Here is a 27,297-nt window from a genome sequence, read left to right as displayed (position 1 = left end):
AAATGCGTGCCAACATGAGAATGAGCATAAAATACGCCCCACCAAGGTAAAAGCAGTAAACCAAGCTATGAGTGGAGACACCCAGGCTGCATGAAATGAAATACACGCCAATCGACGTTTTCTTCCCTTGATCTCGACTATCGCGATGCGGATTCTGCTTCTTGGCAGCGGCGGGAGAGAACACGCCCTCGCTTGGAAACTTTCCCATTCATCGCTTGTAAAACACGTCTATGTCTGTCCAGGCAATGGTGGCACATCCCAGCTCCCAAAAACGTCCAACATATCGCTCAATCCATCCGATTTTCCTGCTCTTGTTGCTTTCGCCCTCGAAAATCAGGTTCGACTGCATCCTGCTTTCATTTTTAGCCTCAACAAACCACCAGGTAACTCTGCTCGTTCCCGGACCGGAGCAGCCGCTCGTCGATGGGGTCGAGACCCATTTTCGCAAAGGTTTGAGCATGCAAGCGATCTTATCCTCCTCCATCATGTGCCACAGTCGGAATACCCGTCTTCGGTCCAAGTGCACTCGCAGCCCGAATGGAGGGCTCTAAGGCGTTTTCCAAGGACTTTATGGCCCGCCATTCCATACCAACTGCCAAATACAAAGTTTTCTCTTCATCGCAATTCGACGCTGCAGTCGATTACGTCAAGACGTGCGGTCATCCAGTTGTTCTCAAGGCAGATGGGCTTGCTGCAGGCAAAGGCGTTCTGATTCCGGAGACCATCGAAGAGGCAGTAAAAGGGCTGAAAGAGCTAATGGTTGACAGTTTGTTTGGAAGTGCAGGTATGAGAAACCTATCTAATCGCCTCGTGGACTGACAAGTGCCGTAGGAGATCAAGTTGTGATTGAAGAGCTATTAATCGGTTCTGAGGTCTCAGTGCTAGCATTTTCAGACGGATACTCGATATTTCCTTTGCCTGCAGCTCAGGATCACAAACGAATTGGTGATGGAGATATAGGACCAAACACCGGCGGAATGGGTGCTTATGCCCCTGCACCCGTAGCCACTCCCGCAATTACACAACAAATTCTCTCAGAAGCTCTTCAGCCGACAATCGATGGCATGAGACGAGACGGTTCGTGTTAGAGATCGACAATGACAAATATATTCACCGAAAATAGGTTTTCCATTCGTCGGAATGTTGTTCACTGGGTTTATGCTGACAGTAGATGGCCCAAAGGTGTTGGAGTACAACGTTCGTTTCGGAGATCCCGAGACTGAAGCATTAATGTTGCTACTATCTGAAGACTGTGATCTGGCTGCTATCCTTTTGGTTAGTCTCTTATCAGTGTGATTCCAAACTAAGTACAATGATAGGCCTGTGCAGAGCACCGTCTTGACTCTGTCAAATTGACGATCCGACCAGGTTATGCGGTCTCGGTAGTTCTTGCGTCTGCTGGATATCCAGGGTCGTATCAAAAGGGCAAAGTCATTGACTTGACTGCTGTGCCTACAAGTGCGTTCCCAGTTATCAGTGTTCATTCTTTTCTCATCATCTACAGATGCCGTTGTTTTCCATGCAGGCACTTCGTCCTCTGAAGGCCAAGTTCTCACCGCCGGCGGTCGCGTATTAGCAGTATCTGCTCATGCTTTGACCTTGCAGGAGGCATTGGACATAGCTTATGCAGCTGTGGACAAAATCTCATTTGAAGGCAAAACATACCGACGAGACATTGGTCATCGGTATGTCTACTTCAACCACCAGCCGTTTCGTTCCAACTTGCTATATAGAGCATTAAAACCACCGACCGAGCAGACAGGTTTAACTTATGCGCAAGCAGGTGTTTCGGTCGACGCTGGGAACCTTCTCGTCGAAACGATCAAGCCCTATGTCCGCTCTACTCGCCGGCCCGGTGCTGATGGTGAAATCGGTGGCTTTGGAGGCGTCTTCGACCTGCACGCTGCCGGGTATCTTGATCCAGTCCTGGTCAGTGGAACAGATGGAGTTGGGACCAAATTGCGGGTCGCTGTTGATGTCGGCATCCACGATTGTGTTGGTGAGTTATGGTCCCCCGATTGTTTTGTTTTTGACACAAGTTTTGAGGCATTGACCTTGTGGCCATGTCGGTCAACGATCTACTTGTGCAAGGCGCCGAGCCGTTGTATTTCCTGGATTATTACGGGTGCAGCAAGCTTGATGTCTCTGTTGCTTCCCAAGTAGTGAAAGGAATCGCGGAGGGATGCCGACAAGCGGGATGCGCTCTCATTGGCGGAGAGACTGCTGAAATGCCCGGAATGTATCAAGAAGGTCAGTGCTTTCGCCATTTTCTCCACCCAAACTCTCTCAAAATACAGCAGGGGACTACGACCTCGCCGGCTTTGCTGTCGGTGCCGTTGAGCGATTGTCGATCCTGCCGAAGCGCAACATCATGGCGGGGGACATCGTGCTCGGAATCGAGTCGTCTGGACTGCACTCGAATGGCTTCTCCCTCGTCCGCAAAATCATCTCACGAACAGGTCTGGCGTACTCCGCGCCATGTCCTTGGGATGAACAAATGACGCTGGGCCGCGCGCTTCTCGAGCCGACACGGATCTATGTCAAACAAGTGTTACCTGCTGCAAAAGCAGGGCTGTTAAAGGGCATGGCCCACATCACTGGTGGCGGGTTCATCGAGAACATACCAAGGGTTCTCCCGCCTGATTTGGGATGTGTTGTCGATGCTGCAACATGGCAACTTCCGCCAGTGTTTCGGTTCCTCATGGAGCGCGGTGGAGTTGCACCGCTGGAAATGGCGCGGACATTCAACAACGGCCTGGGGCTGGTCTGCATTGTCAGTCACAAGGACGTCGATGTTGCGCTTGATGCGTTGGAGCGGAACGGCAGCGCCAAGGTGTTCAAGATCGGCGAGGTCGTTGCCAAGCCCGGCGTGGAAATGCGGAATCTCGAGAGGTGGTCTTGAGATTGTGGTAGGTATATGACAAGTACAGCATAGAGGGCCTGACATGACAGAGAGCAGGAGCAACAGGAAGGAAAGACACTGAGGGGAGGGAGTAGTACTTGTACTTAGTCGTTAGTATGGTAGTTTTTGATAGTGTGGCAGAGAATGAAAGGGCTGCAGTCAAACCATATACGTGAGCGGTAAGTTATAATGACAATGCGATGATGGGTGGACTGGGAGGATTGCTGGATGGATGTGCACGAATGTAGGACCAGACGATAGATATGCAAAAAAAGGGGAAGAAAATAGACCGATATAGATACCCGCCAGAAGGGAAAAGAGAATATTAGATAAAAAACAACAGCTGGAAGCAAGCAAAGAGCAGCGAAAAAGTGCTGAAGACGTCTAGCGTCCGTAGTTTTAGGCGGAGACCGCAACATCGGGAGTGGCAACCGATGCGAAGGTAAGAGGTGCAGGCTCGACAGTTCCATTCGGCTCCTGGAAAAGAAATCACTACATATCTCATGGCGAGAACACACGGCTGTACCTGAAGCCTGTCGGGAGAACTGTTGCGAGGAGTTGCCGCCTGCGAACCGTTGGTACGAATAGGACGAGGAGCCTGGAGAATCTGGGCTGCCGTAGGTCCATTCCCATTGACACGAAGAGGAGGAGTAGTCGTCCCGTTCAGAACAGGGAACTCGTCTGCATTAGGTACACGCTGTTTCAAAGGGAAAACAGCTCTTTTGTGGCCATTCGCGCTAGGTTTTCCGCCTCTCCCACGCGAATTGGGACCGGAGTGACCGTTCTGCAGTCGGTTAGCATTTGCTCCGATGATTGTGCGAGGGCCATTACCAGTGACATGTTGGCCATTTTTTCGTCGAGGCCAGCGTAACCGTTGCCATTAGACTGTCCGCGAGGGCGAGGTCCACCGCCCCGAGTCGGGAAAGACGTTGGGGGAGCAACTCCTTCTGGAGGCATAATATGGGGGAAACGACATTCATCGCTGCACATGCTGAGACAAATCACAAAAAAGAAAAGAAGCAACTTACCCATTCTTGCATCGCCCCGTTGGGAAAAAGATACAAGGAGGAGTTTGTTTAGAGCGCGCGAAGGACCCACGCCGACCAGTTCCTCGCCGATTGCCCATTGAACCATCTTGACGAGGAGCATCTGCTTGTGAATTGGGCTGAGGCGCTACGGCAGCGTCGGGATAAACCGCTCCGTTTACGGGTGAGTACGGAGCTACGTGGCCATTCGGGAAACCATTGGGAGCTGCAGACGGGGAGGCAGGATTGAAGGAAGGCGGTGATTGTGAGGTAGGCATAGATGGAATCGGCATAGGGAGCGATCCATGAGAGTACATGATAGGTGAGATGGGTCCGTAAGGCATCGCTGGGGCACCTGTTGGACTGAAATGGCCAGGGGGTGGAGGCGGCATCATTTCAGATGTCGGTGGCCCATGTACTGGCATAGGCATTGGTGGACCTTGTTGAGGGGGAAACGAAGGTGGTGATACAGGATAATAGGTGGGTGCGTAGGGCTGTGGTGGTGGTACGTGTTCATACGAGTTTGGGTAAGGCGCGGGAGGCGCTTGGTAGTAGGGTGCTTGAGGGTGTCGGAAAAGACACGCTGCGCCATAACGACACGCCGGAAAATATCGGCAAGGGATGGCGGAAGCAACTTCCGGTGGTGGAAGATTGTTGTGACGAGGACCATTTGCCATCGGAGGTGGGTAGTACATATCCGGAGGCGGGACACCGTTGAGGCTGGCAAAGAATGGGTAATTTGCTGGTGGCGCGTAGGCCGACGCATTGTTGCCCTCGTAGCCATTTGTTTGAGACGTGGCAGACTCTTGTGAATGTTTACTTCGAGCAAAATTCAGCATGCCCAGAATCCCTTGGTCAGACGTAAAAGTTTCCGGCAGTCCTTGGCTTGACGCGTTGGTCGGGTCAGCACCTGCAGTTTGATTCTTAAAAGAAAGATTCGCCGCGGGGGTAGAGACAACTTACCCTTGTCCAACAAGACCTTCACGATTTCTGCGTGGCCGTTCTTGATGGCCTCGATGAGGGGAGTACTTCCAGTGTGGTCTGACATGTAGAAATGGCAAAGAGCAGAAATAACCGAGAGTAAAAAGAAAAAGATATAGGCACAAACGTCAGTGAATTATTAGAGGTAACGAACACGAAGACGGACCTTTAATCTCGAGGTCAACGTTTTCAGCAGCGAGCTCAGCATTCACAACATCCAAGTCGCCTTGCGAACAAGCCTTCCACAGAGCAGAGACCATGACAGAGATAAGCGGAGATCTGGGGGGACGAGGGAGGTTGGGGGAGAAGTAACCGAGTGGTGGAAAGAGAGCAGAAACGATCTAAGTAAAAATTTCTGCACGATCATCACAAATCACGTTCTAGCCAAACGCGTGTCCGGTCCTAAAACGAGCCGTATGTCTACCGTGACATGCTATGCAACACACTACAATCCCAGGCGTTGTAACAATTTTTCTGCGGGCTTCCCTATGGTCGGCGGCAAAGTCAACTCCCTCGACTGCGGTAAAAGCATTAACTCCGTCACTGCGGTATTTGTCGATTTCCCTGAGGGAAAGATGGTTAATCCCGGCCGACCTGACGCGTATCGACGCACCTTCATATAGCACTTCGTAAACGCGCTCAGCTATCGGGCAATTTACTACCCCCAATTTTCTAATCAGTTCTCGCACACTCTTAGCGGTCGATACGCCCTCTGCCACGCTTCCAAGTGTTTCGATGATGGTGTCCAGCTGTTCTCCTTGCCCAAGGCGTTTTCCCACTGTGTAATTCCGACTGCTTGACGAACTACACGTCAGAAAAAGATCTCCTACTCCCGCTAGTCCAAGAAATGTAAGTGGAGAAGCGCCGTATGCTGTCCCAATGCAAGTCATCTCAGCAAGACCACGAGTAATGATCACTGGGACTCATTAACATCAAACAACTGGATGGATGTGAGAAGCTTACTGGCGCGCGTGTTGTTTTCGTATCCAAGACCATCGCTCATTCCAGCGGCGATAGCATACACATTTTTGAGTGCTCCTGACAACTCAACGCCAATAGGGTCACTGCCCGTATAACTAGGCGGAAAGGAGAATTAGCCAGGAACATCGCATTGCTCAACAACCGACCATCTAAAATGTGGCTGATGGAAAAGTGCTGCAGTTTTGTTTGCCTCCGCTTCCGTAAAAGAGACGACCGAAACAGATGTCGGCTTCCTTCGGACAACTTCCCAAGTTGAGTGATTTGCATTCACAGGATGGAGCACATACTTTCTTTCGCAAAGGATGGACCGGACTATAATTAACGGATAAGTCGAGTTGGCAAGACACAATGGCACATACGATGAACGTCGCAGCTTTCGCAACCTCGACACCACATGTGTCCGCGATAATTTCGAGAGTCAAAGCGTCTGTGCCGATTTCTATGCCTTTGTTCACAAAAATCAGCAATGGAAGTTTGCCCTTGTCGAAAGAGGAATTGAGGATCTCAAGGTTTTGTCTAGATTGAAAGGTATGACATGTGAAAGCAAGGTCATAGACAGGCTACCTGAGAAATTGAGTGGGAATGGCGAACAGGACAACATCCATCTCATTGATAAACGTGCCATCGGGGAGTTCGGGGCCGACAGCAACGATATTTTTGGAGAAGGTATGGTCAGGTAGGTATTTGGAATGTTTCTGTGTGGAATTAAAGTGCTTGACGACATCTTCTTCCCGTGCCCAAAGGAAAACGCGGTGGTCAGAGTCGCCCAGATGTTCAGCTAAGAAGTCGACGTCTGAGAAGCACAAAACCAAATGAGAAGGTAGGAGCGCACCTAGACAAGAACCAAAGTTTCCGGCTCCTAATTGACGCGTTAATTGCAGGAAGAACGGAATGTTTTCGGCGCACCTAAAATCAGGACTTTAGAGTTACTCTCGGGTTGCACTTTTGATGTAGCCATTTGGTAACGAAAAGAGTCAAGGGCAGCAAAAGAATATCGGCGAGGGCGAGGAGTTGATGGAGAACGAGAACGAGTACGGAGGCCAAGAGTCCCAAGACGAAGTGCGCGTGGTGGCGTTGCTGTTACAGACTTTTGCATAATGGAGTGCAGTCGTGATTTTGGATTTGTGTGACAGCTGCCACCTGTTTTGGGCTGAAATCAGGCATAAGGGGGCTCGGAAAGGCTCGGGAATGCCAGCCGATGGCACACTTATGCCAAAAATCAATCAAAAATGGCGAGAAATCAAAAATCGGACTGCATTCCATTATGCAAGACCCTGTAGCATATGCGCGTCAATTGCAAATCGTGACCGCGTGACCGTGACAACGACTTTTTGCTCCGAACGGCGACAGACGGCGACCTGCAGTCGAACGTTGTCTGAACTTCGAACCCTCATTTCACTTCACGAATCCGCCGACACTCACATGCTCTCGATGAGAAATGGATGATGTAATTTTTTTCTCGCGGCAGTCTTCTGAATGGCGTCACTGTAATCTTGCCCAATGCGCCATAGGGAGATTAGTCGATTTGTAGACGCTGAACGCGTCCAAGTCATTATAAGGCCTCTGAAAACCTCTACGATAGTTTACAAAAGTCATCGCGATTTTATATTGAGTGGGGTTGAAAGGGCTTGAGCAGATCAAAATGACATAGTGTCCGGTATAAGAAGCGCGCTCAGTGGCTTGTCTCGAACCACCATGAGCAACTTCATCGATACCAAAACTATCGGTCAACCCAAACCTCGTCCACGTCGCCATGTCCGTACCTTGACTGGTGCTTATCCACTTGCCTACATCTTGGCGTTTGCTGAACCGTTGGTCTAGGCTATCTTCCTGAGACCGACGCGTCGGGCAAAGGTATGTTCAATTCAACTCGTTGGGCTGCTGCCCTCTAATCGCTCATTCCAGAGAAATGGCCCTTGGGGGACGAAAAGACTTGGAAGTCTGCTCTTCGTGGTGTTGAAGCCGATGTCGAGTCGCTCACCAAGTCCATCGTCAATCACGTCCAAACTTCCCTCTCAAGACAGCCTTACAATCTCGGTGGGTCTTTTCTCCTCGACGTTCTTTTTTTTCGAGCTGATTCTTTTCTTCGAATTCTCAGATAAACTCGGCGCGTATCAGGCAACGGCGCTCTCTGTCCGCGATAACCTTCTAGTCAATTGTGCGTGAACCCGATGATTACTTGCCAAAGCTGACTGCTCCTAGGGAATGAGACTTCGCTACAGTACACACGCAAAGCACCTAAACGTGCCTATTATCTGAGGTCAGGCTAAGCGATAGGATTTCATCCTTCGACTCAAACATGTGCTAGTCTCGAGTTTCTCATGGGGAAGACACTAGACAATGCCCTTCTCAACCTCAATCTCAAGACAGAGTACACGAAAGGACTAGAGAAACTCGGCTTCAATATGGAGGATCTTCTCGAAGAGGAGCGCGATGCAGGCTTGGGAAACGGTGGTCTCGGCCGATTGGCCGCGTGCTACTTGGACTCTGGTGCTAGTCAAGAGCTTCCGTTGTGGGGATATGGCCTCAGGTACAAGTATGGTATATTCCAGCAGCTTATCTCGCCTGAAGGAAATCAATTGGAAGGTGCACAACCATCTTATCTAATCGACGGATCAACTCAATCATCGCTCAGCTCCCGATCCATGGCTGGACAACCAGAACCCTTGGGAACTTCCTCGTCTTGATGTGTCCTACGAAGTGAGTCTCGAAGCAATTATTCGGTCCAATGCCAATAAGACCATAAGGTGCGCTTTTATGGCCAGGCCGAACGCGTCCATGGCACATCAAGGGCTGTTTGGCATGGTGGCCAAGAGGTTTTGGCCGTCGCATACGATGTAATGGTTCCTGGATTTGCGCCGACAAAGACCACAAACAATCTTCGTTTGTGGGAGAGGTGTGTTGTGTTGTACTATGCTTCTTCCTGAGCTAAAATAGGTTGCAGTAAGCCGAAGCGTGGTTTCGAGTAGGTTACCGGTTCTGAAAAAAGCTACTCCTAACCTCTTAGTCTCAATTCTTTCAATGCCGGAAACTATGAGGGAGCCGTTGAAGCGAGCAACAGTGCTGCTGCCATCACCAGTGTTCTCTATCCAAATGATCACACCACATGTAGGGTTGGGTTCTCTCTCACTTGGATTATTCGACTAATAGGATCAGTTGGGAAGGAACTTCGTCTTAAACAACAATATTTCTGGACCGCGGCTAGTCTCGCAGATATCATCCGCCGGTTCAAAAATATAGGCAAACCTATCACCGACTTCCCTGACTGTTAGTTTTCTTTACCTCTAATAACAATTCACAGTTGCTCATTTTACTCGACAGACGTTGCTATCCAACTGAATGATGTAGGCGTCTTCGAAATTCATGACTGTTACTCAAAAGAAATAGACGCACCCAACGCTTGCAATCCCCGAGCTTATGCGTATACTCTTGGACGAAGAGGAGCTTCCATGGAACACGGCATGGCAAATCGTCACTAATACCTTCTTCTGTTGGTTATCTTCCTTCTTATTGCGGCCTCAGCTGACATATTCCAGACACAAACCACACTGTTCTACCCGAAGCACTCGAAAAATGGCCAGTGCCTCTGTTGGAACACCTTCTTCCAAGACACCTTCAGATTATCTATGATATCAACCTGATTTTCCTGCAGTGTAAGACCGGGTTCTTTTACTTATGCAACATCCACTCAAATCAAGATAGCTGTAGAGAAAAAATACCCCGGCGATCGCGATCGCTTGGGTCGAATGAGTCTCATCGAAGAGGGCTTCCCGAAGCACGTCCGAATGGCATTCCTCGCATGCATTGGTTCAAGAAAAGTGAATGGGGTGGCCGAGCTTCATAGCGACTTGGTGAAGACCACCATCCTCAAGGACTTTGTCGAGTTCGAAGGCGTCAGTAAGTTCGGAAATGTTACCAACGGCAGTAAGTATACCACTTCCTTCTGAGCATCGACTCAACTCTCTCTAGTTACTCCTCGCAGATGGCTCGACCAATGCAATCCCGAACTGAGTTCGCTCATTTCCCGGACTCTCGGAGTAGACAAGGCGGTGTGGCTCAAGAACCTCACAATGCTTGAGAAGATATTGCCACATGCCGACAAGGCTGCATTCCGTGAAGAGTGGGCTGATATCAAGAAACGTAACAAGGAGCGGCTGGCGCACCATTTACAGGTCACCTTGGGCTTCCAAGTTAACACAAACGCCATGTTTGATGTGCAGATCAAGCGTCTCCACGAATATAAGGTTTGGGATCCCATTTTGAAAGAGGAAGGTTGACAAGTATTCTCCTAGCGGCAAACGCTCAACATCTTGGGTGTTGTTCACGTAGGTTCAACTTTTTTTGTTGCTAGTTATCTGAAAATCTCCAGCGATACCTCACGCTGAAAGCGATGAGTCCAGCAGAAAGAAAGAAAGTCAATTCACGAGCTGTCTTCTTTGCTGGCAAAGCTGCACCAGCCTACTACATCGCCAAATTGGTTTTTTCTTTCTTTCTTATGTTGGCACCATGCTCATCGTACCCTAGACCATCCGCCTTATCGTAAACGTTGCCAAGGTCATCAATGCCGATCCAGAGACCAAAGACTACCTGTCGCTTTACTTCGTCCCCGACTACTCCGTTTCTTTGGCAGAACTGCTTATTCCTGCGTCTGATATCAGCCAACATATTTCAACTGCTGGAACCGAGGCGTCTGGAACCTCAAACATGAAGTTCTGCCTGAATGGTGGTCTCCTTCTTGGTACTGTCGGTGAGCAACTTCGCGTTAAATGATACTGAACCCAATTGATGTCCCCCTGTAGATGGCGCAAATATCGAAATTGCAGAGGAAGTTGGAGAGAACAACGTCTGTATGTGTTTGTATGCCCGGTCTTGTTGACCCTGCTTATTTCCACTGGTAGTTTTCTTCGGGCATTTGACTCCGTATGTTTAACGGGTCTGTTCTCTAGCAGTCATTCACATTTCGTAGCGCCGTTGAAGACCTTCGTTATCAACACACATATCATCCCGTTCCTCTAGAAGAGAAATGTCCAGCGTTGGCGCATGTCCTGAACCAGATCTCTGGCGGGCTTTTTGGCGACGCTGACATCTACGAACCTTTGCTCAACACGATTAGACAAGGAGACTATTACTTATTGAGCGAAGACTTTGATTCTTGTTCGTTGGTGTCTATTTTATGGGGGGTATATAACTCAACATTGCTGCAGACATCGCGGCCCAAGCGATGGTCGACACGGCATATGCTGACCGTGAAGAGTGGATCCGGAAATCCATCTCCACCACAGCAAAGGTGTGAATGATTTCTTGAAAAGATGGTGTAACTGAATTGGTCATTTAGATGGGGAAGTTCAGCTCGGATCGAGCCATCAATGAGTACGCAGAAAGTTATTGGAACATCGAGCCAGTGCACATCGAGTAAAGGCTGTTTTGTTGGACATGTAGAACAGTACGGACAGCAAAAACGAGAAGATGTAGGATACCAAGAATACTTTTGGCAGGCAATCAAACCAGTGTGACGTGTTCATTGACCATCTTTACTTTCTCTCTCCACACTCGTTTTCATGTCTCCTCCAATACAAAACCGCACCAACGAGTTCCATTCATGCGTAGAATCCATTCGATCTCGCTCTGCTCTTCCCCGTGGTGCCGACGCCAAGCAACGGCTACTGCGGAATGGCAAGACACAAAACAAAAGCGAGTTTTCGCGGGTGGCTACAACTATTGGGAAGGATATCAGTAGTACAACGATAAAGCTCGGGAAACTTGGCCAGCGTACGTATTTTGCGGCCAGGGCATACCAACTTCCCTCACCTATATCCAGTCGCTAAACGGAAAACCCTCTTTGATGACCGACCCGTTGAAATCAGCGTATGTGTGGCCTCAACAAGAATACAGCCGTCCTCATTGGCTTTCAGGAGCTCACATTCATCATCAAGCAAGACATTGCGAACATAAACAAGCAAATAGCGACGCTCCAAGCACATGTGAAGCAGAACGGGCAGGGTTCGAAGTCGGCGGAGGGAAAGCAGTTGGACGAACATAACAATAATGTTGTTATGCTCTTGCAGAGCAAGCTGGCGAATACGAGTATGTCCTTCAAGGACGTGCTGGAGTTGCGGACTCAGGTGCGTGGAATTGTCGTGCTTGCCCCATTCTGCTTACAATGGTCAAAACAAAATAGAACATGAAGGAGTCCCGTACTCGTACGGAGCAGTTCATGTATTCGACGTCAAATGCTGCTAGCCAGACTACTTCGAGTAGGGATTCTCGCTTGGTTCATTTGACTTTTCGCTTATCCGTCACGTCAGCTTCGATGCTCTACCAACAGCGTCCAGACCCTATGGGAGATGGGAGTGCGAGCCGCTACGACACCAAGGGCAAGGGACGGGCACCGCAAAATGGGGACGTTTTGGCGTTAGACTTGGATTCGGCAGAGGAGGGGCGGGGGGGATCACAGAATGGCGCATTCCAACAGATGCAATTGGTTGAGCAACAGGTGTGTATCCGTCTCCGGTCAAAGCTCTGACTAACACCCTAAACAATAGGACAACTACATCCAATCGCGGTCAACCGCGATAGAATCAATTGAAACCACTATTGCGGAACTTGGTCAGATATTCACGCAGTTGGCGACCATGGTGGCAGAACAACGAGAGACGGTTCAGCGCATCGATGCGGACACGCTAGACATCGCTGCCAACGTTGGTGGTGCCCAACGGGAACTGCTCAAATATTATGCCAGTATCTCCAGCAATCGGTGGTTGATGCTCAAAATATTTGGTGTGCTTATTGTGTTTGTACGTGTTGAAGCCCTTTTCTTTCAATTCTCCCATCTAATGACCAGTCAGTTCCTCGTCTTTATCTTAGTTTCGTGAATGGCCTGTGGCCACTTAGCATCTATCTACACAGTTTCCTGCCTTGTAGGCTTAATTCTTTCGGACATCATACATATTATCCAACCGGAATGGCGTTTACTCCCGTACCCCACTGTTTTCGGCGTGCCTTTGAGTGCTTCTTCCCACCACGATGTGTCTCTCCGTCTTCAACGTCACCAACTGTCCAAGTCCTTCGCTTCAGTGGTGTTTGCTCTAGGCCCGACGTAGCTGAAAACCGCTGCGGTCGTTCTGGAGCGACTGCTAATGTTGGATCAGCCTTGGCTAACTTTTCCAGTTGTTCCTTCTGAATTCTGGTCAGATCGAAGGCATTTCGCATGCCAGGAAAACCCACTCGTTGACCGTGCAGAGTTTTGTTCCGTTCTTTCAGTTTTTGAATTCGAGCATCGCTCTTCCCACCACCACCGACCGTGAGCTCGACGTTTATTCGCCGGCCTTCGAGTTCAGATTGATGAAGTTTCAATCCTTCTACACATAATCTTAGCGAGGGACAAGGGGTATATCAAAATCATACGTTGAAGCGCATTTCTGTGGGTGAACTCAACGAAGGCGCAACCTTTGGACTTGATCGTGGGTTTACTAGACGTGGAAGGTTTCGGGAGTTCGTAATCGGACGGTTGGCGGAGGATCTGTTAGCAAGGTTTACCAAGAGAAGTCTGCGATGAGCTGGAATGGACGGACCACATGCTGAGAAATGGTTTTTAATGGCTTCTGCGGTGGTAGTATACTTGAGATTGCCTGTGAGGACACCTAAGCGGCCTTCAAGAAGAAGCGAACGATAACGCACCAACAAAAAGGATATACCGCTGCTTTACTTTGCCTTCGTTCCTCTCATCCGCTTTACCGCTCCTCTCAGTTGCGTCAGCAGTTTGTTTTGCTTTCTTGCGTTTCGGTTCGGCGTCCTGCGGGACAGTGATAGAATCCCTCTTCCTTTTCTTCTCTGGGGTAATAGTCGCTTGAACGATGCCAGTATCATCCGCCTTTCCTTTGCCCTTGCGCGTTGCCAAGCGCTTAGCCGAATCTGACTCTGCCTCAACCACCAACGCAGGCGAATCAAGCCCATCATCAGCCTGATCCTGGACCTCCAACACAGGAACGCTGTCGCCCTGGTATATTATTAGTTGTCTGAAATTCAATGCGAATTGCAGCTTACCTCCAGATCCGCCACCCCAGAAGGACCATCCTGGCTCTTACCCTTGCGGTAAAACGCAAGACTCTTCTTCTGCTTCTTGGTAAGCTTCTGCGGAGCACTCATGACGGGCGGTTGAAATGAGGCAGCCTCCGTGCTGAAATGAGGAGAAGGGGAAAAAATCACGATCCGTCACACGGTCACATGGGCTGATGAATCACTCGATCGTGAATTTGCCACAAATTTGACAGGAACCGCGAACCATGGCGTATATAAGCGCCTCGGGCTGCACTCGGTCTCTTTCAACCCAACCATGTCGTGGAAAGACCTTGCCGCAGCGAAGAAACAGGCGCAACTCGAGAAGATTCCCCAGGAATGGCTGATCAAGGACCTGCCAACAGACAAGAACGTGGTCGACTTCCCCAAGAAGAGTGGACTTTTGTCAGACCTTGACCTCGAGATAACGGAATCGTCGGTTGCAACGCTGCTCCAGAATCTCGCGTCGTCGAAATGGTCCTCCGTTCAGGTCACCACTTCCTTCTCTAAACGCGCGATTATCGCACACCAGCTCGTGAGGCCTGCCTCTCTCTCTTTCCCACTGGTGTTTCACCGGCTTTCTAGGTGAATTGCTTGACGGAAATTTTCCTGGATCGCGCTTTGGCTCGCGCCAAAGAGCTCGATGAACATCTTGCCCGCACAGGAAAGGTTGTTGGGCCGCTCCATGGCTTGCCCGTCAGCTTGAAGGACCAAGTCAACATCAAGGGCATCGAGAGCACCATGGGTATATCGACTCGACTCTTTCGATTTTGTGTGTGCTGACCTGTGCTAGGGTATATCGCGTGGATTGGGAAACCTGTTGAGAAGAGCGCCATTCTTGTTGACATTCTGGAGGAATCTGGCGCCGTTCTCTTCGTCAAGACCAATGTCCCGCAGACTCTGATGTGGGTGGAGACACATAATCTCATTTTCGGCCGGTAAGCGAGCCCAATCCACTCGGGAACGACCATTCTTCATGCCCCAATCAGGACGAGCAACCCTCATAATCGCACGCTTACTAGTGGAGGCTCGTCAGGAGGAGAAGGGGCACTTATCGGTCAGCTTCATTGATATTTTTCGGACATCTCAACTTCCGTTACTCACGTCCTGTCTAGCACTCAAAGGTAGCCCTCTTGGTAAGTGACATTTCTTGCCCTGGCTCTTCAGGTCTGATCGCTACCAGGATTGGGCTCTGATATTGGCGGGTAGGATGAACGGCCTTATCTACAGACACGCTCGCTTAATCAACAACTAGATCAGTGCGCGTTCCCGCCGGTTTTTGTGGAATCTATGGGTTCCGTCCTTCTTACCACCGAATTCCGTACAGCGGTGCTGCCAACTCCCTCGGTCAGTTTCTCTGCCATGTGCTTCTGCTTGTTTTGACGTCAGAACAGAGGGTCAGGATTCTGTTAACTCTGTGTTCGGCCCATTGTCGCAGTCACTTGACGGGCTGACTACGGTCGTGAAGACCGTGTTGGGCAAACAGCCATGGCTGAGGGACGCACATGTGATTCGCAAACAATGGAGCGAGGAGGAGTACGCTCTCAGCGACCATGGCGGCAAAGGGGGCAAACTATGCTTCGCCATCATGTGGGATGATGGAATCACTAAACCTGATCCTCCCATTCGACGTGGCCTGGAGTTGACCAAGAAGGCATTGTTGGCTGCTGGTCATGAAGGTAACTACCAAGAAACTAAATACCAACGGTCTAATCAGTCTCAAGTGATTGACTGGAAGCCGTACAAGCAAGCCGAAATCGGGCTGAACACCGTATGTCATCTCCGCATCTAATTTCTATTGTTTATCTTGCTGCAGTTTGCCATCTGGAGTGCTGGGTCTGGCGATGATTATAGGTCCGTAACCCAGCTGAGCGGCGAACCGCTCATCGGGTCGATGGCGCCTGACGCCACGGGGAACGAAGTCCGACCAGTGTTTGGGAAGCCGCTCTCGGCCTATGAGTTGTGGCAAGTCCAGAAGAAGAAGAGGGACCTGCGTCAGGAATATTTGAACCATTGGTCAGCCACTGTTGCCCAAACAAGCACGGGCCGCCCAGTGGATGCGGTCATCACCCCGGTCGCGCCATATGCATCGGCCCCGCACGGCTTGAACAGGTATGGACCTTTGTGTACTCTGTGTGAATGACATTTGACTTGCTTTCCAGGAATCTGTTCTATACTGTCTGGTAAGTCTCCGCGAGATCAAATCAGAACGACACAGACAAAGCTTCCAGGTGCAACGCCCTCGACTACCCTTCGGTGATTATTCCGACCGGCGCCAAAGTCGACCCAGTGCTCGACGTGAAACAGCCCCGGACTGAATTCTTTTCGCCGATGCCATTCGACAAGGACATCTACGAGAGATGTAAGCGTGTTTCTATCGTTTTTACATCCCGTCCTCTGACCCGCGCAATAGACACCCCAGAGCTTTACGAGGATGCACCGATTCCGATCCAAGTCGTCGGGCGCACGATGGAGGACGAAGCGGTGCTTGCCATGTCGAAAGTCGTTGATGATGCTCTTCGCTCCAACCTGTAACCTCGATTTGAATTGACAATAGAATATAAGTAACTGCGGTATGGACTACTACAAATGCGATGATGCGAGTTGACTGAAAATACAATATAAAGAAGGGCTACAACCATCCGACCCAGTCTGGAATAGTGTGTCGTTATCCAAGGGTGAGACCGCCAACACCCTCGATTTCCCGCTCTTCTTCTTCACCTCTTCGGCGGGGAATAGGACGTAAAATAGGGCTGGCGAGACCCATAGATCTCAAAATTGGGCTTGAAACGGGTCGGGCCATGGCGAAATACGCAGCTGTGCCAACGCCAATAGTGGGAGACGATGCGGCAGAGCTTACGGCTGAGCCGGAAATGATAGGTATTGCGATGGGGAGGCGAGGATTGGAACGGCTTTTGGGAGACGACGGAAGGAGATGTGATAGGGACGGCGATACCGCTCTCCGTTTAGAAGCATTCTGATATGGGTCGAAACGTTCATCAACTATGGGAAAGAGAGGTCAGCAGCAAGATCACGGTAAGGCAAGTGATAAAACGAACATTTCCGTTTGTTGGATCGAACAGCGCTTGTTGTTGGGGGAGGTGTTGAGCGCCAACCGCTGATGGACATGGAGGAAATAGACGAAAGAGACGGAGAACCTGAGGGCTGGAAGGTATTGTAAGTCGAGTAATTAAGCCGCAAAAGGCAACGCACAACATCCACGTCCATAGCCGAGAGACTGGGGCTTTCGGCCACAAACATTTCATCCCCATTTACACTCCCAGCAACGCTGCCTGCAGGCGTTTTGATGTTGATGGGGTCGGTGCCATGAGGAATGGCAAAGTCCGCATCGTCGTCGTCGTCGTCGCTGGGAGTGTCTTCACGCTGGAACAAGTCGTCTTGAACAGCCTCTTCTGGAAATCTGCCTCGATCTGCGACAGTGCGTGGCGTGCGTGGAATATCAACACCGGAGGCGAGTAAGCGCTGGAAAGCTGCTTCTGATTGCACCTCGTTTTCAACTGTTCGAGACTCGGCAAGAAGATTTAGAATACGAGGTGTCTTAAGCTAGGAGAATAAAGTCAGTGGCAAAGCATTGGTCGCTACTAAAACCAACACACTGGATATGACATGCGCCTGCCCTTGGACCGGTCCGAACCTCGTGAGAGTGACCTTCGTGGCGGGGTCGACGGAGGAGCAGACCGTCTGGGTTCATCTGCATTGTCGGTACCAGTGAGGGGAGGAGTAGGGTTCTCTGAACTGCTGGGTGGCGAAATGTCGGACCAGAAGGTGTCGTATTCGTCGAGACTGGAGGTGCTCTGGCTGGCACGTCTTCGGTGAGACAAGGGTTTGAATGAGGCAGCCAAGGGGCTATGGAGACGGCTGTCTCCATGAATGCCTGCTTTTGGAGCGAGCAGACTAGGGCGGCGGAAACGGTGTGCTATGATACTCGAGTCGTCAATGAAACTAGCACCAAGGGAGGTGATGGGTGGATTCGCGGGGAGGTTGAAGTCGGCAGACGATGTCGGAAGGCGCTCTGCCTTGGGCATTGTGAGGGTTGTGGGTTGAGGGACAAACGCATTCACTGATTCAGAGAGTAGATTTTCTCGTGACCGGCCATCACTTTCTCTCGCTTTTTTTGCGCTAATGCCAAAGCGTTCCGCGACCGAAGTGCTTACATCCACAAGCCAGCCTGTACCCAAGGCTGCAAAAGTCTCACAAAATGGTCCAAGACGCGACAATCTGGTTCCCGATGAAGCAGGGGAGTTCGAAGATGAGTGGGAAGACGAATTCTCAGATGAGGAGGTCGTAGAACAGCCAGAGGATGACGAAGAAAATGAGGATGGTTCGTGAACTCTACCAGAAAATACTCGTTCTCATCGGAGTAGGTATGGATGTGGACGAAGTACTGCCAGCCATCGAGGAGGAAGATGCGCCTGCACCTACCTCAGATGTCTTCATTCCTGGCAAACATAAACTGGAGCCTGGCGAAGAAATGGAGCCTGATGACTCTGTTTATCTTATGCGACACACACTGCTCGTGGACTGGTCTTGTCTCTCGTTTGACATTCTCCGAGATAATCTCGGTGACGAGCGTCAACGTTACCCTGCAACTGCATACCTGGTCACTGGTTCCCAGGCAGCAACAGGAAAAGACAACGAGGTGCTAGTCATCAAAACGAGCTCACTTCACCGAACACAAAAAGACGGAGGTCAGATGTCGCTTAGATATTTCAGACAAATTCTCATCATTTTTTTTTCCTATTAGACGACTCCGATTCTGACGACGACGATAACGACGACGATCTAGACGAGGACCCCGTAGTTGAATCGCGAAGTATACCCCACAAAGGTGGTGTTAACAGAATACGTGCCCAACCGCTACCTCCTTCATCCCAGTTACCACCAGTTTCGCAACCTTACTATGTGGCATCATGGTCGGAGACCGGAAAAGTACATATCTGGGATGTGCGACCTCTGATCGAGTCTCTCGATGTACCCGGGTACAGCGTCGACAAGCGCCGAACCCAAACACCTGTATATACGGTGAACAACCACGGTCGAACCGAAGGGTTTGCTATGGATTGGGCAATGACCAACTCCTCCTTGCGTCTCATTACCGGAGACAACGACTCGAAAATCTACCTTACCACCTCATCTCCTTCCGGGTTCAATACCGCTCCCCAGCCATTTACGTCTCACACATCGAGTGTGGAGGATCTACAATGGAGCCCTGCCCAGGTCACCATATTCGCCTCGTGTTCTGCCGATTCTACCGTTAAAATATGGGACATTCGGACGAAAGGACGGACGAGTGCTGCATCTATCGACTCTGCACACGAAAGCGACGTGAATGTTATAAGCTGGAACAAATCACAGGACTACCTGCTGCTCAGCGGCGGTGATGAGGGTGGACTAAAAATTTGGGATTTGCGAAACATAAAAACCCCAGGGTACGAACCTGGAATTCATTTTTTGTGAACTGATTTTGAATGCCAAATAGAGCTGCTCCAGTCTCTTTCGACTGGCATAAGGGACCTATCACATCCGTCGAATGGCATCCAACAGACAACACAGCGTTTGCTGCTTCCGGCGCAGACAATCAAATATCATTGTGGGATGTTTCTGTAGAGCCAGACGACGATGAGATGGGCGGGACAGGTGGGACCCCAGAGCAGGAGGTGCCTGCTCAGTTGCTCTTTAGTCACTACCAGCGGGACACTAAGGAGGTCCATTGGCACCCGCAAATACCAGGGACGGTATTTTCAACCGCATACGACGGCTTCGACATCTTCAAAACCATTTCATTGTGATGTGATGCTGTATTCTAGAGTTCAAAGTATGCTATACGTGGACGGAAACGATGCTGAGATAATACTAGTAAAGGCCGAAACCACCATTGCCTTTCGGCGATTTGATCTCGAGAGGAATAAGAACCCCAAAAGTTTACGTCCGCGAGGTGAGACATACCTTCGCAATATTTTTGTGGATGAGGTCGGTTAGAACGGCGTACAAATTTCTGAGATCGCTTAGATGCTGGCGTGTCAGATAAAACTGTGTGTCATCGTGCTCCTTCAACGCCAACTGCAAACCTCTTCAGTTAGGATGAAATGGTCCAAGAACGATGTACCGCGTAGTCCTCAACGTGTGGGTACTTGATGAGTTTGGAACAGATCTTGGCTCGCGCCAGGTAATCGTTGCGAGCAGAATCTCTCAGGTTGATCGCACTATCCTGTGAGCGCGCCAGCTCACCGACCACCTCTGTTGCATGAGTTAATGGGTGTATGAGATCTAGTGGAGTCCCCGAGCGCACCTTCCTGAATTTGAACTCCTGCACGAAATATTAGCAATTAAATCGCACCACCCCCCCAAGGAATGCTATAAATAGTACCGAAATTGTCACCGCTGAGACAGCATGAGTAAAGTCGCCCATCGGAAAGCTAAAACGTACCCTTCAATTCTGAATACCATAAGTTTTTGTTTGGAAAAAGACAGGAATGTTATGCTCACTTAGGCATGGTAAGCGAGATCCACAACTTTATTTTATCCGTCAGCACAATCAGCTCTTCACACTCGCGCTTGAGGATGGTATGAAGCTTGGGGCAGAGACTTGAGTAGACGATCTTCTGGAGCTGCTGAAACAAACCTGAGGCAGATGGGTGTTGGCCCGAACAAGCTGGGGATAGCGTGCGGATTGTGTGTCGCTGGCATCGCTGGTTGCAGACATACTGTCGTCTAATTTCCTTTTTTTGGAGCCTGTAGACTCTGCTTGTGGAGGAGGATAAACGGTTGTGTCGGTGAAAGTATAGGCGTGATTGGGATGGTATGGTGAACTGGGGTCATTAGTGGAGGCGATTAATTCTTGTAGTTGCCTGGGGGAACATTTTATGAGAAGTTTGGTAGCCACAGTAGATCTTACAAGAGCTGGATTGATTTCAGCGAGCGCGATGAGTGTGCATTTATGGAATTACTCGCACCTTCGCTGGGAAATCTTTGAAGACGACTTCTTCACCCGCTGCGGTCGCCTTCTTGTGAAAGTCCTGATAAATTATTGGCACCTGGCACCGTTCAGATGAACTACAAATACCTCAAGTCGAGCAGCGAGAGTGGCGTCCATAATCGTGTACGCGTCTAGTGGGTCCGGTCACAGATCACGCTTTTGTCACACGTCTTTCGGACCACCATGTCGGCGCAGGAGGAAAATGAAGCCATCTCTGCCCTCACGGGTTTCTCGTTAAGCTCTATTCTCGGAGATCTAGTCCCTTCAAGCTCCAGCATAACGAACCGTCTCGGTCTGGGCACCTCACTCCTCAGCGCGAGTCAGATTTATGGCGACCAGTTTGGAACCGACGACGGGGCGGTGGGGCACGGGCAGGGTGACGATTGGGAGGACCAAATAGACAGGGAGATGGAAGGCGAGGTAGACGAAGAGCTTCCTCTCGTTAAGGCAGAACCACAGTCGCCCACGGCTCTCAAACCCAAACGTCGGGTGAAAATAGTAAAGCGTCTCGTCGAGCGGCCCAAGACTGTATATGAGCGATTTCCTGCCTACGATCCTAATAGAGTCCTCGACTTTACAGAGTTGTTCAAGGGCTATACCGGTCAAAAGTCGCGTTTGACCAAACGACCGTTTCATAGTGGGTATAATGCCAGCCGCCTGTGCATAATGCTCACCAAACCCAGTCGACACTGTTTATCCGCGAAAGCGTGACCAGCCTCGAGGATTTTTGCAGACGGTCATCGGGGCCACAAAGCAGCAGGTGGAGAACCAGCGTGTTGAGGCCATTGTCGCGTCAAGCAGCGTAGAGTCAGACCTTCGGCGGGCATTAGAGGTGAGTAGCCGATATATAAGCTACTGTCACCTAACTGACACGCAAATAGGAACGAGAAAAGACTTCTGTTCCGCTTTCTCTAACCTTACAAGACCGAGGATTTGATTTGGTTTCACTATCTAATTGGGAAGACCAGATTATCTATGAGCCGGAAGCCAAACCGCAGCCAACGACAACGTCCGACGAACCCACAGACAGCGCAGTAGTCGTCAAACCACCGAATGTCAAAAATCTAACCACTCCCGCTAATAAAGCCCTTGAATCTGGCGCGTGGACACAAAGCATCATATGGGACCCTCGTGCACCATTCAAAGACTTCACCCAGCTCGAATTCAACCATGAAGACGATAAAATACCAGAAAAACCAAGCGGTGCGAGACTCCGCTTTTCTTCATCTTGTCATTCCTCATTGATGTCATAGTTGAAACGGTCCGAATCCGCAAGCGCTTTCGAATGGATGCTGGGGTCAAAGACAAGTTCAATCTGTCCAACGACCACTTTTATGAAGTTTCGAAAGATGGGCGACATCGTGTTCGACAGACCTTTGGCCAAATCGCTGTTGAGCATGCATACCCAGCTCAGAAGTTGCAATTACCATTTGTGGGTCGATATGCAAGCCAATCGACGTTAACTTACAGCCGTTGCAGTACCGAACTCGGTTATCCAAGCAGGAGGCTCGCTCCTTTCATCGTCCTGCCTTGCAGTTTCCTTCCAACATCGAGATACACTTCAGCAAAGTACGTCACGCTAAGAAGAAGAAGGACAAGTCAGGTCGCAAGTTGGGCAAAGGAGGAAACATCGGAGAAGGACTACGACGAACAACGGACATTACCCTCAAAGATACCAGTAATTTCGTACTATGGGAGTTTTCGGTTAGCCTGGACTCTTTTTTCTTCTTCCTCCCTTTTCTTATTTTCTTCTATTAGGAAGAGCACCCGCCGATTGTTCAAAATTTCGGTATGGCCAGCTCTCTGGTCAACTATTACCGCAAAAAGGACGAGAAAGACGAATATGTCCCCAAACATGATCTTGGCGTTCCATTTGTTCTAGAGCCCCAAGACGAGACTCCCTTCATGAAGTTCGGATCTGTGAATCCAGGCCAAACGATCCCTGCGCTGTACAACAATCTCGTCAGAACCCCACTATTTCGGCACAAACCGTATGCTACGGACTTCCTTGTCATCAAGTACATCGTTATTCTTGGCGCTCTTTTTATTGAATTCTGACATGGATTTCCAGGAACACAATCAAGGGAGATACCAAGTACTATCTGCGAGAAATCAAGAACCTCTTTGTCGCCGGTCAAACTTACCCAGTCACCGAAGTTCCCGGTCCACATTCTCGAAAAATCACCAACACGATCAAGTACCGACTACAGATTATCGCATTCAAGCTGTTACGCAAGAGTGCAGGGGAGCGGTTGAAGATCTCACGCCTGATGAAATACTTCCCTGACCAAAATGAATTGCAAATGCGACAGAGACTCAAGGTAAGAATGCTCATTTGTGCTATGCCGTTAACGACGCCACGACAGGAATTCATGGAGTATCATCGGAGGGGGCCACACCAGGGCTTTTGGCGTGTCAAGGACGATGTCACGATTCCAACGGACGCAGAGATGCTCAAGATGGTGACGCCTGAGCAAGTTTGCTTGATGGAAAGCATGCAAGTGGGGCAGCGGCACTTACACGACGCTGGCTACGGGCAAGGGGCGGACTCAGTTGAAGATAAGGATGAATCAAACCTCTCTGTGGAGCAGCAGCTCGCACCGTGGATTACGACCAAAAACTTCCTATATGCCACGCAGGCCAAAGCGATGCTCCGTTTACATGGTGAAGGCGACCCTTCTGGACGAGGCGAAGCATTCAGCTTCATCCGAATCTCGATGAAGGACATTTTTGTCAAAGCGGGGGAAAGTTATGAGCAGAAAGTCGGTGAGTGAACCAATCGACATTTCTGGAATACGTCTAATCCTTATCTCCAGCCGAGGCGGAAAACCGCCCGAAATCTGCCCACCGGTACAATGTTGCAGAGCAACAGGTGATCTACAAGTCGGAGATTGAGCGTATTTGGAAGGCACAGTTCCAATCGCTCATCCGCAAAGACGAGCCGCAACTGACAGCGGAGGAAGAGCAAGAACCTGAGCGTGAGCGTGGCCGTGCGACCTCTGTTCGACAAGAAACAGTGCCCCCTGAAGGGACTTCTCCAGTTGCCGCTTCCCCAGTTAGTCGAGGCTCTTCAATGGAAAGAGACGCGAGTGTGGGGCCGGAATCGAACCGCCGGGTTCTCCGGATCCAGCGATTGGTGATGGGTCATTGGCAAACCGAGATCATCCGGGACCCAGCTGTCATTCGTGCGTACGTCCGCTCGCGCCAAGCCATCGAAGAGGAGGCTACTTTTGCTGACACACTTGCTCCCACCGGTGACGCGGACAAGGATGCACGTGCTAAGAAACGGTATGCTTCTTTTGCAGTTTTTTTCTTGGCATGGGATAACATTGCCCCGTTAGGCTCGAGGAGGAGATCGCCCGGATGAAGAAAAATCAAGAACGGCGGCTGCACAGGAAAAACGCCAAGATTGTCCAAGCCGGTGGCGTTCCTTTGCAATTAAACCGACCCATGAAGCCGGATACAACTCGGCGATGTGGTCATTGTGGTCAGCTTGGCCATATGAGTACGTCATCACTCCCATCTTTGGCGTTATCTCAAATCTCCCACTTAGAAACGAATCGCAAATGCCCGCGTTGGGCGGAGTTCAATACGCCTGGCCCGAATACTCCCTCTGGTCAGCCCGCCAACTCTCCTTCGGTACCAGGACGAGCGATCAACTCCGCTTTTGGTTTCCCCGCTGCTGTCCCGTCTCCCCTTGCAACCGCTCCCCCCATGTCCACAGAAGAATCAGCAGCACCTTCTCCTGCTGCCAGCGGTTCCTCCACGGTTCCCAAACTCAAATTAATGCTCAAGAAGACTTAAGTTATATCGCATTTGTAATAGTAGTACACTTTTGGCACATTTACTACGTTGTTGTATAGAAACACCAAGGGGGGCAATAGACCATTGGTTGTAGGTAGGTAGCTTATCGTCGAGAGCAAGAAAAAAAGAAAAGGCAAGTAAGTCCGTGTATTATGCGGCCGTCATCTCCACATCGCGCAGTGTTTCTTCACGAACGATGGCAGCGGGTCCAGGGTCTGGTGAGGACGGTGTTGACCCATACGTTCGACGAAATTCAGCATTGATAGCCACCAGCAAGTCACGAATAAGTTGAGCATGTTTCCGTCGCTCGTCCTCGCTGATTTGAATTCGCTCCATCTCCTGGGCAACCTCTGAATCGTCCTCCTCCGGCGTAGAAGCGGTAGAAGCCGCAGTAATACTTCGAAGAGAAGGCAGAACGGTGACTTCGGCAGCTTTTGGCGCAGGAGAGCCAGGGCCTGAAGCTGTTGACGGGGTTGTGGATCGAGAAGTCGGCGAGCTTGAGCGGTATTTGAGAGGGGCCAAGTCGTATTTCGCGTCGCCTTTGGTAAGCAACGGATATAAGGATCCACTGTTGGACAGCGACTCGGCCGATGCGAGTGTTGGAGTCGGTGTGAGTTTCGCGGGCGGACCGCGATAGGGAGTGGTGGCCAATTTGGGCTCCATAGGCTCTGCCGGACCTGCGCTTCCCAACGGTATCATTTGCTGACGCTTTTTGGACATGAATTCGGCGGGAGAAAGCTGAGCAATGGGAGCGGGACCACGCGAAGGACGAAGATAGTCGAATGAGACAACATCGGGAGTTGGAAGTGTCATTTGCGGTGGCGTAGAATGGCTGGATGCCGAATGGGGCGAACCGCCATCGTGGGGAGGCGAAGGTTGGTGGTGACCGGGATGGTATTGAGGCGGATATGGGGCATATTTGTGACTGCCGCGACGAGCCGGATATTCGCCGTGGTAGCCGATCGGATGCTCGTCGAGATGTGGGTAGACTGAACCGTAAAGAGAAGGTTGCACAGAAGGATGTGATGAGCGCGTCGAAGAAAAAGAAGGGGCATTATAATGGGTAGGATATGGTCCATGACCGGCATTCGAAACACCAGGCATATTCGCAAGACCAAGTTGACTAAGACTGACTGGGTCAAAGAAGGAATCCCCATTGGAGAAACTAGATGAGCCGCTGTGGGACCGCGGATTGTCGGAGACATCGCGGCCAAGGGTGATGAGAAAATCGTTGACGGCCGCCAGCTCTTCTGGTGTACGAATGTCGAGCGACACCGAACGCGGATTGAAGCCGGAGGGTGTGTTATGGAGAGCATAAGACACGTGGTTCAGTCTCTCAAGACGCTCGGCCATGCCTACGAAAGATCAACGTCAATCACTGAGCACGCCAAGCAAATCTGAGATTGGGGGGACTTACGTGGATCGTAAGAAGGGCTTAGTCGTCGCTTTTTCATATCGGTGAAAAAGTCGTCAACGCTGTATTCATGCGAGCGTTTGGAGCCGGTCGTAGGGTCCCAGCTGGAAGGGTAGTTTTCTTCGGTTGGAGAATGGTTCATCGGAGGAGGCGAAAAATCTGGAGAAGGAGTAGGAGGAAAGTTAGAGTTGGACCCTACGTCACATTAAGGCTGGCAGACAAAGCTGCTTGGGACGTACCATCGGAAGTCGATGAACCGCGGGACTGAGCTCGAGGAGCGCCGCTTGATCCGTTCGAAGATAACTTGGAGGGCACAGATTTGGTCGGCCTCGCAGAAGAGTCGCCGCGGACACGGGAAACATATGCGGGGTCGGCAACGGTGATAGCCTTGGAATGCTTGTGTTGGGCATGATGCTCCTCTGTGTGGATTTTTTCATGCTTTTTCAGATCTTGCGGTCGCTTGAACGACTTCTTGCATATCTGAAACAGTGTCAGAAACCCAGAGTTGTGAGCCTGAACAGCCACGCACCTCGCAGACGTGGGGCTTTAAAGGAGTATGTACTAGTAGTAGCATACGGATCAGCAACTAAGATGAGACGAGGCTATGACTACTGACCTCGAAGGTGACTGGTAATATGGTCGCGCTTGGCGCATGAGGTGCCACAGTCCTTCCACTTGCAGGTGAGGCAGAGATTGTTGGTGCTTTTACGGCCGATGTGGTCGTTACAGAGATGATTATAGAGGGCTTCTGGGTCAGGAAATGCCTGAGTGCAATCAACCCAAAGACACTTTTGGGTGAGCTCGGGAGAGGAAGAGGCGACGGATTGGTCGTCTTTGGGAGAGTCGGGCATGTTGTGAGGTGGAAGTCCAAGTGAGAGGGGTGACGAATGATCGCAAGTCGGGGATATAAAAGCGAAATCGCCAAGCCGCAGTCAGTTTCTCACGCTGTGTTTCGTGCCTTCCTATCGCCAAGAAAATCTTTGGGGGTGTTGTTTCCATCTCATCGGATCACGAGCCAAGCCCTTTCCCAAGTTGCCTCCCAAACGACTGCTGACCACGCACGAAGCAAAGCGCCCACACGGAAAGCAAAGTGAAACACTGAATTCACTTTTCGTGACGACAAAAATACCAAAATGGT

The 27,297-nt window shown here is 50.4% G+C and overlaps 12 protein-coding genes across 12 annotated transcripts; 6 read left to right on the top strand and 6 right to left on the bottom strand.

Annotated features, from left to right (window-relative positions):
• Positions 1 to 145: 145 nt before the first annotated feature.
• On the top strand, positions 146 to 2,902 carry MIND_00506800 (Phosphoribosylformylglycinamidine cyclo-ligase; the record flags this gene model as incomplete). The annotated part of the gene is made up of 10 exons (XM_037361861.1): positions 146 to 337; positions 384 to 450; positions 497 to 784; positions 832 to 1,077; positions 1,124 to 1,275; positions 1,320 to 1,458; positions 1,505 to 1,685; positions 1,734 to 1,999; positions 2,047 to 2,250; positions 2,298 to 2,902. The coding sequence occupies 10 exons, from the start codon at positions 146 to 148 to the stop codon at positions 2,900 to 2,902; spliced, it is 2,340 nt and encodes a 779-aa protein (XP_037222153.1).
• Positions 2,903 to 3,301: 399 nt separating this feature from the next.
• MIND_00506700 (Glycerol-3-phosphate dehydrogenase [NAD(+)]) lies at positions 3,302 to 5,168 on the bottom strand (the record flags this gene model as incomplete). The annotated part of the gene is made up of 6 exons (XM_037361860.1): positions 3,302 to 3,379; positions 3,429 to 3,686; positions 3,734 to 3,884; positions 3,931 to 4,837; positions 4,891 to 4,968; positions 5,075 to 5,168. 6 exons carry the CDS (start codon positions 5,166 to 5,168, stop codon positions 3,302 to 3,304), a joined length of 1,566 nt encoding a protein of 521 aa, XP_037222152.1.
• Positions 5,169 to 5,353: 185 nt separating this feature from the next.
• Positions 5,354 to 6,985, bottom strand: MIND_00506600 (Glycerol-3-phosphate dehydrogenase [NAD(+)]; the record flags this gene model as incomplete). The annotated part of the gene is made up of 9 exons (XM_037361859.1): positions 5,354 to 5,472; positions 5,522 to 5,824; positions 5,872 to 5,984; positions 6,036 to 6,132; positions 6,177 to 6,201; positions 6,249 to 6,405; positions 6,454 to 6,667; positions 6,722 to 6,748; positions 6,796 to 6,985. The coding sequence occupies 9 exons, from the start codon at positions 6,983 to 6,985 to the stop codon at positions 5,354 to 5,356; spliced, it is 1,245 nt and encodes a 414-aa protein (XP_037222151.1).
• A 578-nt stretch (positions 6,986 to 7,563) lies between these two features.
• Positions 7,564 to 11,305, top strand: MIND_00506500 (Alpha-1,4 glucan phosphorylase; the record flags this gene model as incomplete). The annotated part of the gene is made up of 24 exons (XM_037361858.1): positions 7,564 to 7,660; positions 7,711 to 7,743; positions 7,795 to 7,926; positions 7,988 to 8,047; positions 8,092 to 8,149; positions 8,198 to 8,475; positions 8,525 to 8,589; positions 8,637 to 8,785; positions 8,834 to 8,854; positions 8,897 to 8,997; positions 9,046 to 9,156; positions 9,211 to 9,233; positions 9,277 to 9,379; positions 9,426 to 9,542; positions 9,592 to 9,813; positions 9,859 to 10,133; positions 10,182 to 10,214; positions 10,259 to 10,366; positions 10,414 to 10,636; positions 10,689 to 10,736; positions 10,788 to 10,809; positions 10,856 to 11,043; positions 11,094 to 11,176; positions 11,225 to 11,305. The coding sequence occupies exons 1-24, from the start codon at positions 7,585 to 7,587 to the stop codon at positions 11,303 to 11,305; spliced, it is 2,610 nt and encodes an 869-aa protein (XP_037222150.1). The 5' UTR covers positions 7,564 to 7,584.
• Positions 11,306 to 11,447: 142 nt separating this feature from the next.
• On the top strand, positions 11,448 to 12,761 carry MIND_00506400 (Integral membrane protein sed5; the record flags this gene model as incomplete). The annotated part of the gene is made up of 7 exons (XM_037361857.1): positions 11,448 to 11,658; positions 11,708 to 11,754; positions 11,802 to 12,011; positions 12,068 to 12,143; positions 12,195 to 12,382; positions 12,432 to 12,683; positions 12,735 to 12,761. The coding sequence occupies 7 exons, from the start codon at positions 11,448 to 11,450 to the stop codon at positions 12,759 to 12,761; spliced, it is 1,011 nt and encodes a 336-aa protein (XP_037222149.1).
• A 76-nt stretch (positions 12,762 to 12,837) lies between these two features.
• On the bottom strand, positions 12,838 to 14,034 carry MIND_00506300 (RRM domain-containing protein; the record flags this gene model as incomplete). Its single annotated transcript, XM_037361856.1, has 6 exons — positions 12,838 to 13,065; positions 13,114 to 13,247; positions 13,294 to 13,408; positions 13,461 to 13,517; positions 13,571 to 13,885; positions 13,933 to 14,034. The coding sequence occupies 6 exons, from the start codon at positions 14,032 to 14,034 to the stop codon at positions 12,838 to 12,840; spliced, it is 951 nt and encodes a 316-aa protein (XP_037222148.1).
• A 36-nt stretch (positions 14,035 to 14,070) lies between these two features.
• On the top strand, positions 14,071 to 16,479 carry MIND_00506200 (Amidase domain-containing protein; the record flags this gene model as incomplete). Its single annotated transcript, XM_037361855.1, has 14 exons — positions 14,071 to 14,107; positions 14,160 to 14,479; positions 14,530 to 14,689; positions 14,738 to 14,882; positions 14,934 to 15,001; positions 15,060 to 15,080; positions 15,128 to 15,149; positions 15,200 to 15,291; positions 15,339 to 15,623; positions 15,669 to 15,715; positions 15,761 to 16,056; positions 16,107 to 16,127; positions 16,176 to 16,306; positions 16,358 to 16,479. 14 exons carry the CDS (start codon positions 14,071 to 14,073, stop codon positions 16,477 to 16,479), a joined length of 1,767 nt encoding a protein of 588 aa, XP_037222147.1.
• Positions 16,480 to 16,612: 133 nt separating this feature from the next.
• MIND_00506100 (uncharacterized protein) lies at positions 16,613 to 17,990 on the bottom strand (the record flags this gene model as incomplete). Its single annotated transcript, XM_037361854.1, has 4 exons — positions 16,613 to 16,947; positions 17,004 to 17,109; positions 17,158 to 17,508; positions 17,562 to 17,990. 4 exons carry the CDS (start codon positions 17,988 to 17,990, stop codon positions 16,613 to 16,615), a joined length of 1,221 nt encoding a protein of 406 aa, XP_037222146.1.
• A 97-nt stretch (positions 17,991 to 18,087) lies between these two features.
• On the top strand, positions 18,088 to 19,754 carry MIND_00506000 (Glutamate-rich WD repeat-containing protein; the record flags this gene model as incomplete). Its single annotated transcript, XM_037361853.1, has 4 exons — positions 18,088 to 18,286; positions 18,330 to 18,653; positions 18,710 to 19,394; positions 19,445 to 19,754. 4 exons carry the CDS (start codon positions 18,088 to 18,090, stop codon positions 19,752 to 19,754), a joined length of 1,518 nt encoding a protein of 505 aa, XP_037222145.1.
• Positions 19,755 to 19,818: 64 nt separating this feature from the next.
• On the bottom strand, positions 19,819 to 21,058 carry MIND_00505900 (PA28-beta domain-containing protein; the record flags this gene model as incomplete). Its single annotated transcript, XM_037361852.1, has 9 exons — positions 19,819 to 19,860; positions 19,912 to 20,025; positions 20,072 to 20,272; positions 20,333 to 20,381; positions 20,452 to 20,537; positions 20,588 to 20,774; positions 20,824 to 20,855; positions 20,919 to 20,981; positions 21,029 to 21,058. 9 exons carry the CDS (start codon positions 21,056 to 21,058, stop codon positions 19,819 to 19,821), a joined length of 804 nt encoding a protein of 267 aa, XP_037222144.1.
• A 66-nt stretch (positions 21,059 to 21,124) lies between these two features.
• On the top strand, positions 21,125 to 24,745 carry MIND_00505800 (DUF3591 domain-containing protein; the record flags this gene model as incomplete). The annotated part of the gene is made up of 11 exons (XM_037361851.1): positions 21,125 to 21,578; positions 21,625 to 21,773; positions 21,823 to 22,144; positions 22,195 to 22,373; positions 22,421 to 22,645; positions 22,700 to 22,959; positions 23,013 to 23,262; positions 23,308 to 23,707; positions 23,758 to 24,229; positions 24,283 to 24,446; positions 24,495 to 24,745. 11 exons carry the CDS (start codon positions 21,125 to 21,127, stop codon positions 24,743 to 24,745), a joined length of 3,126 nt encoding a protein of 1,041 aa, XP_037222143.1.
• Positions 24,746 to 24,895: 150 nt separating this feature from the next.
• On the bottom strand, positions 24,896 to 27,010 carry MIND_00505700 (uncharacterized protein; the record flags this gene model as incomplete). Its single annotated transcript, XM_037361850.1, has 5 exons — positions 24,896 to 26,100; positions 26,163 to 26,354; positions 26,399 to 26,639; positions 26,689 to 26,720; positions 26,776 to 27,010. 5 exons carry the CDS (start codon positions 27,008 to 27,010, stop codon positions 24,896 to 24,898), a joined length of 1,905 nt encoding a protein of 634 aa, XP_037222142.1.
• Positions 27,011 to 27,297: the final 287 nt, after the last annotated feature.

This window comes from Mycena indigotica, assembly GCF_014461135.1.
Source record: "Mycena indigotica strain 171206Taipei chromosome Unknown Mind.scaff0004, whole genome shotgun sequence".
NCBI lineage: Eukaryota > Fungi > Basidiomycota > Agaricomycetes > Agaricales > Mycenaceae > Mycena > Mycena indigotica.
The sequence above is the reverse complement of the archived record's forward strand: the minus strand, read 5'-3'. Positions and strand labels throughout refer to the sequence as shown.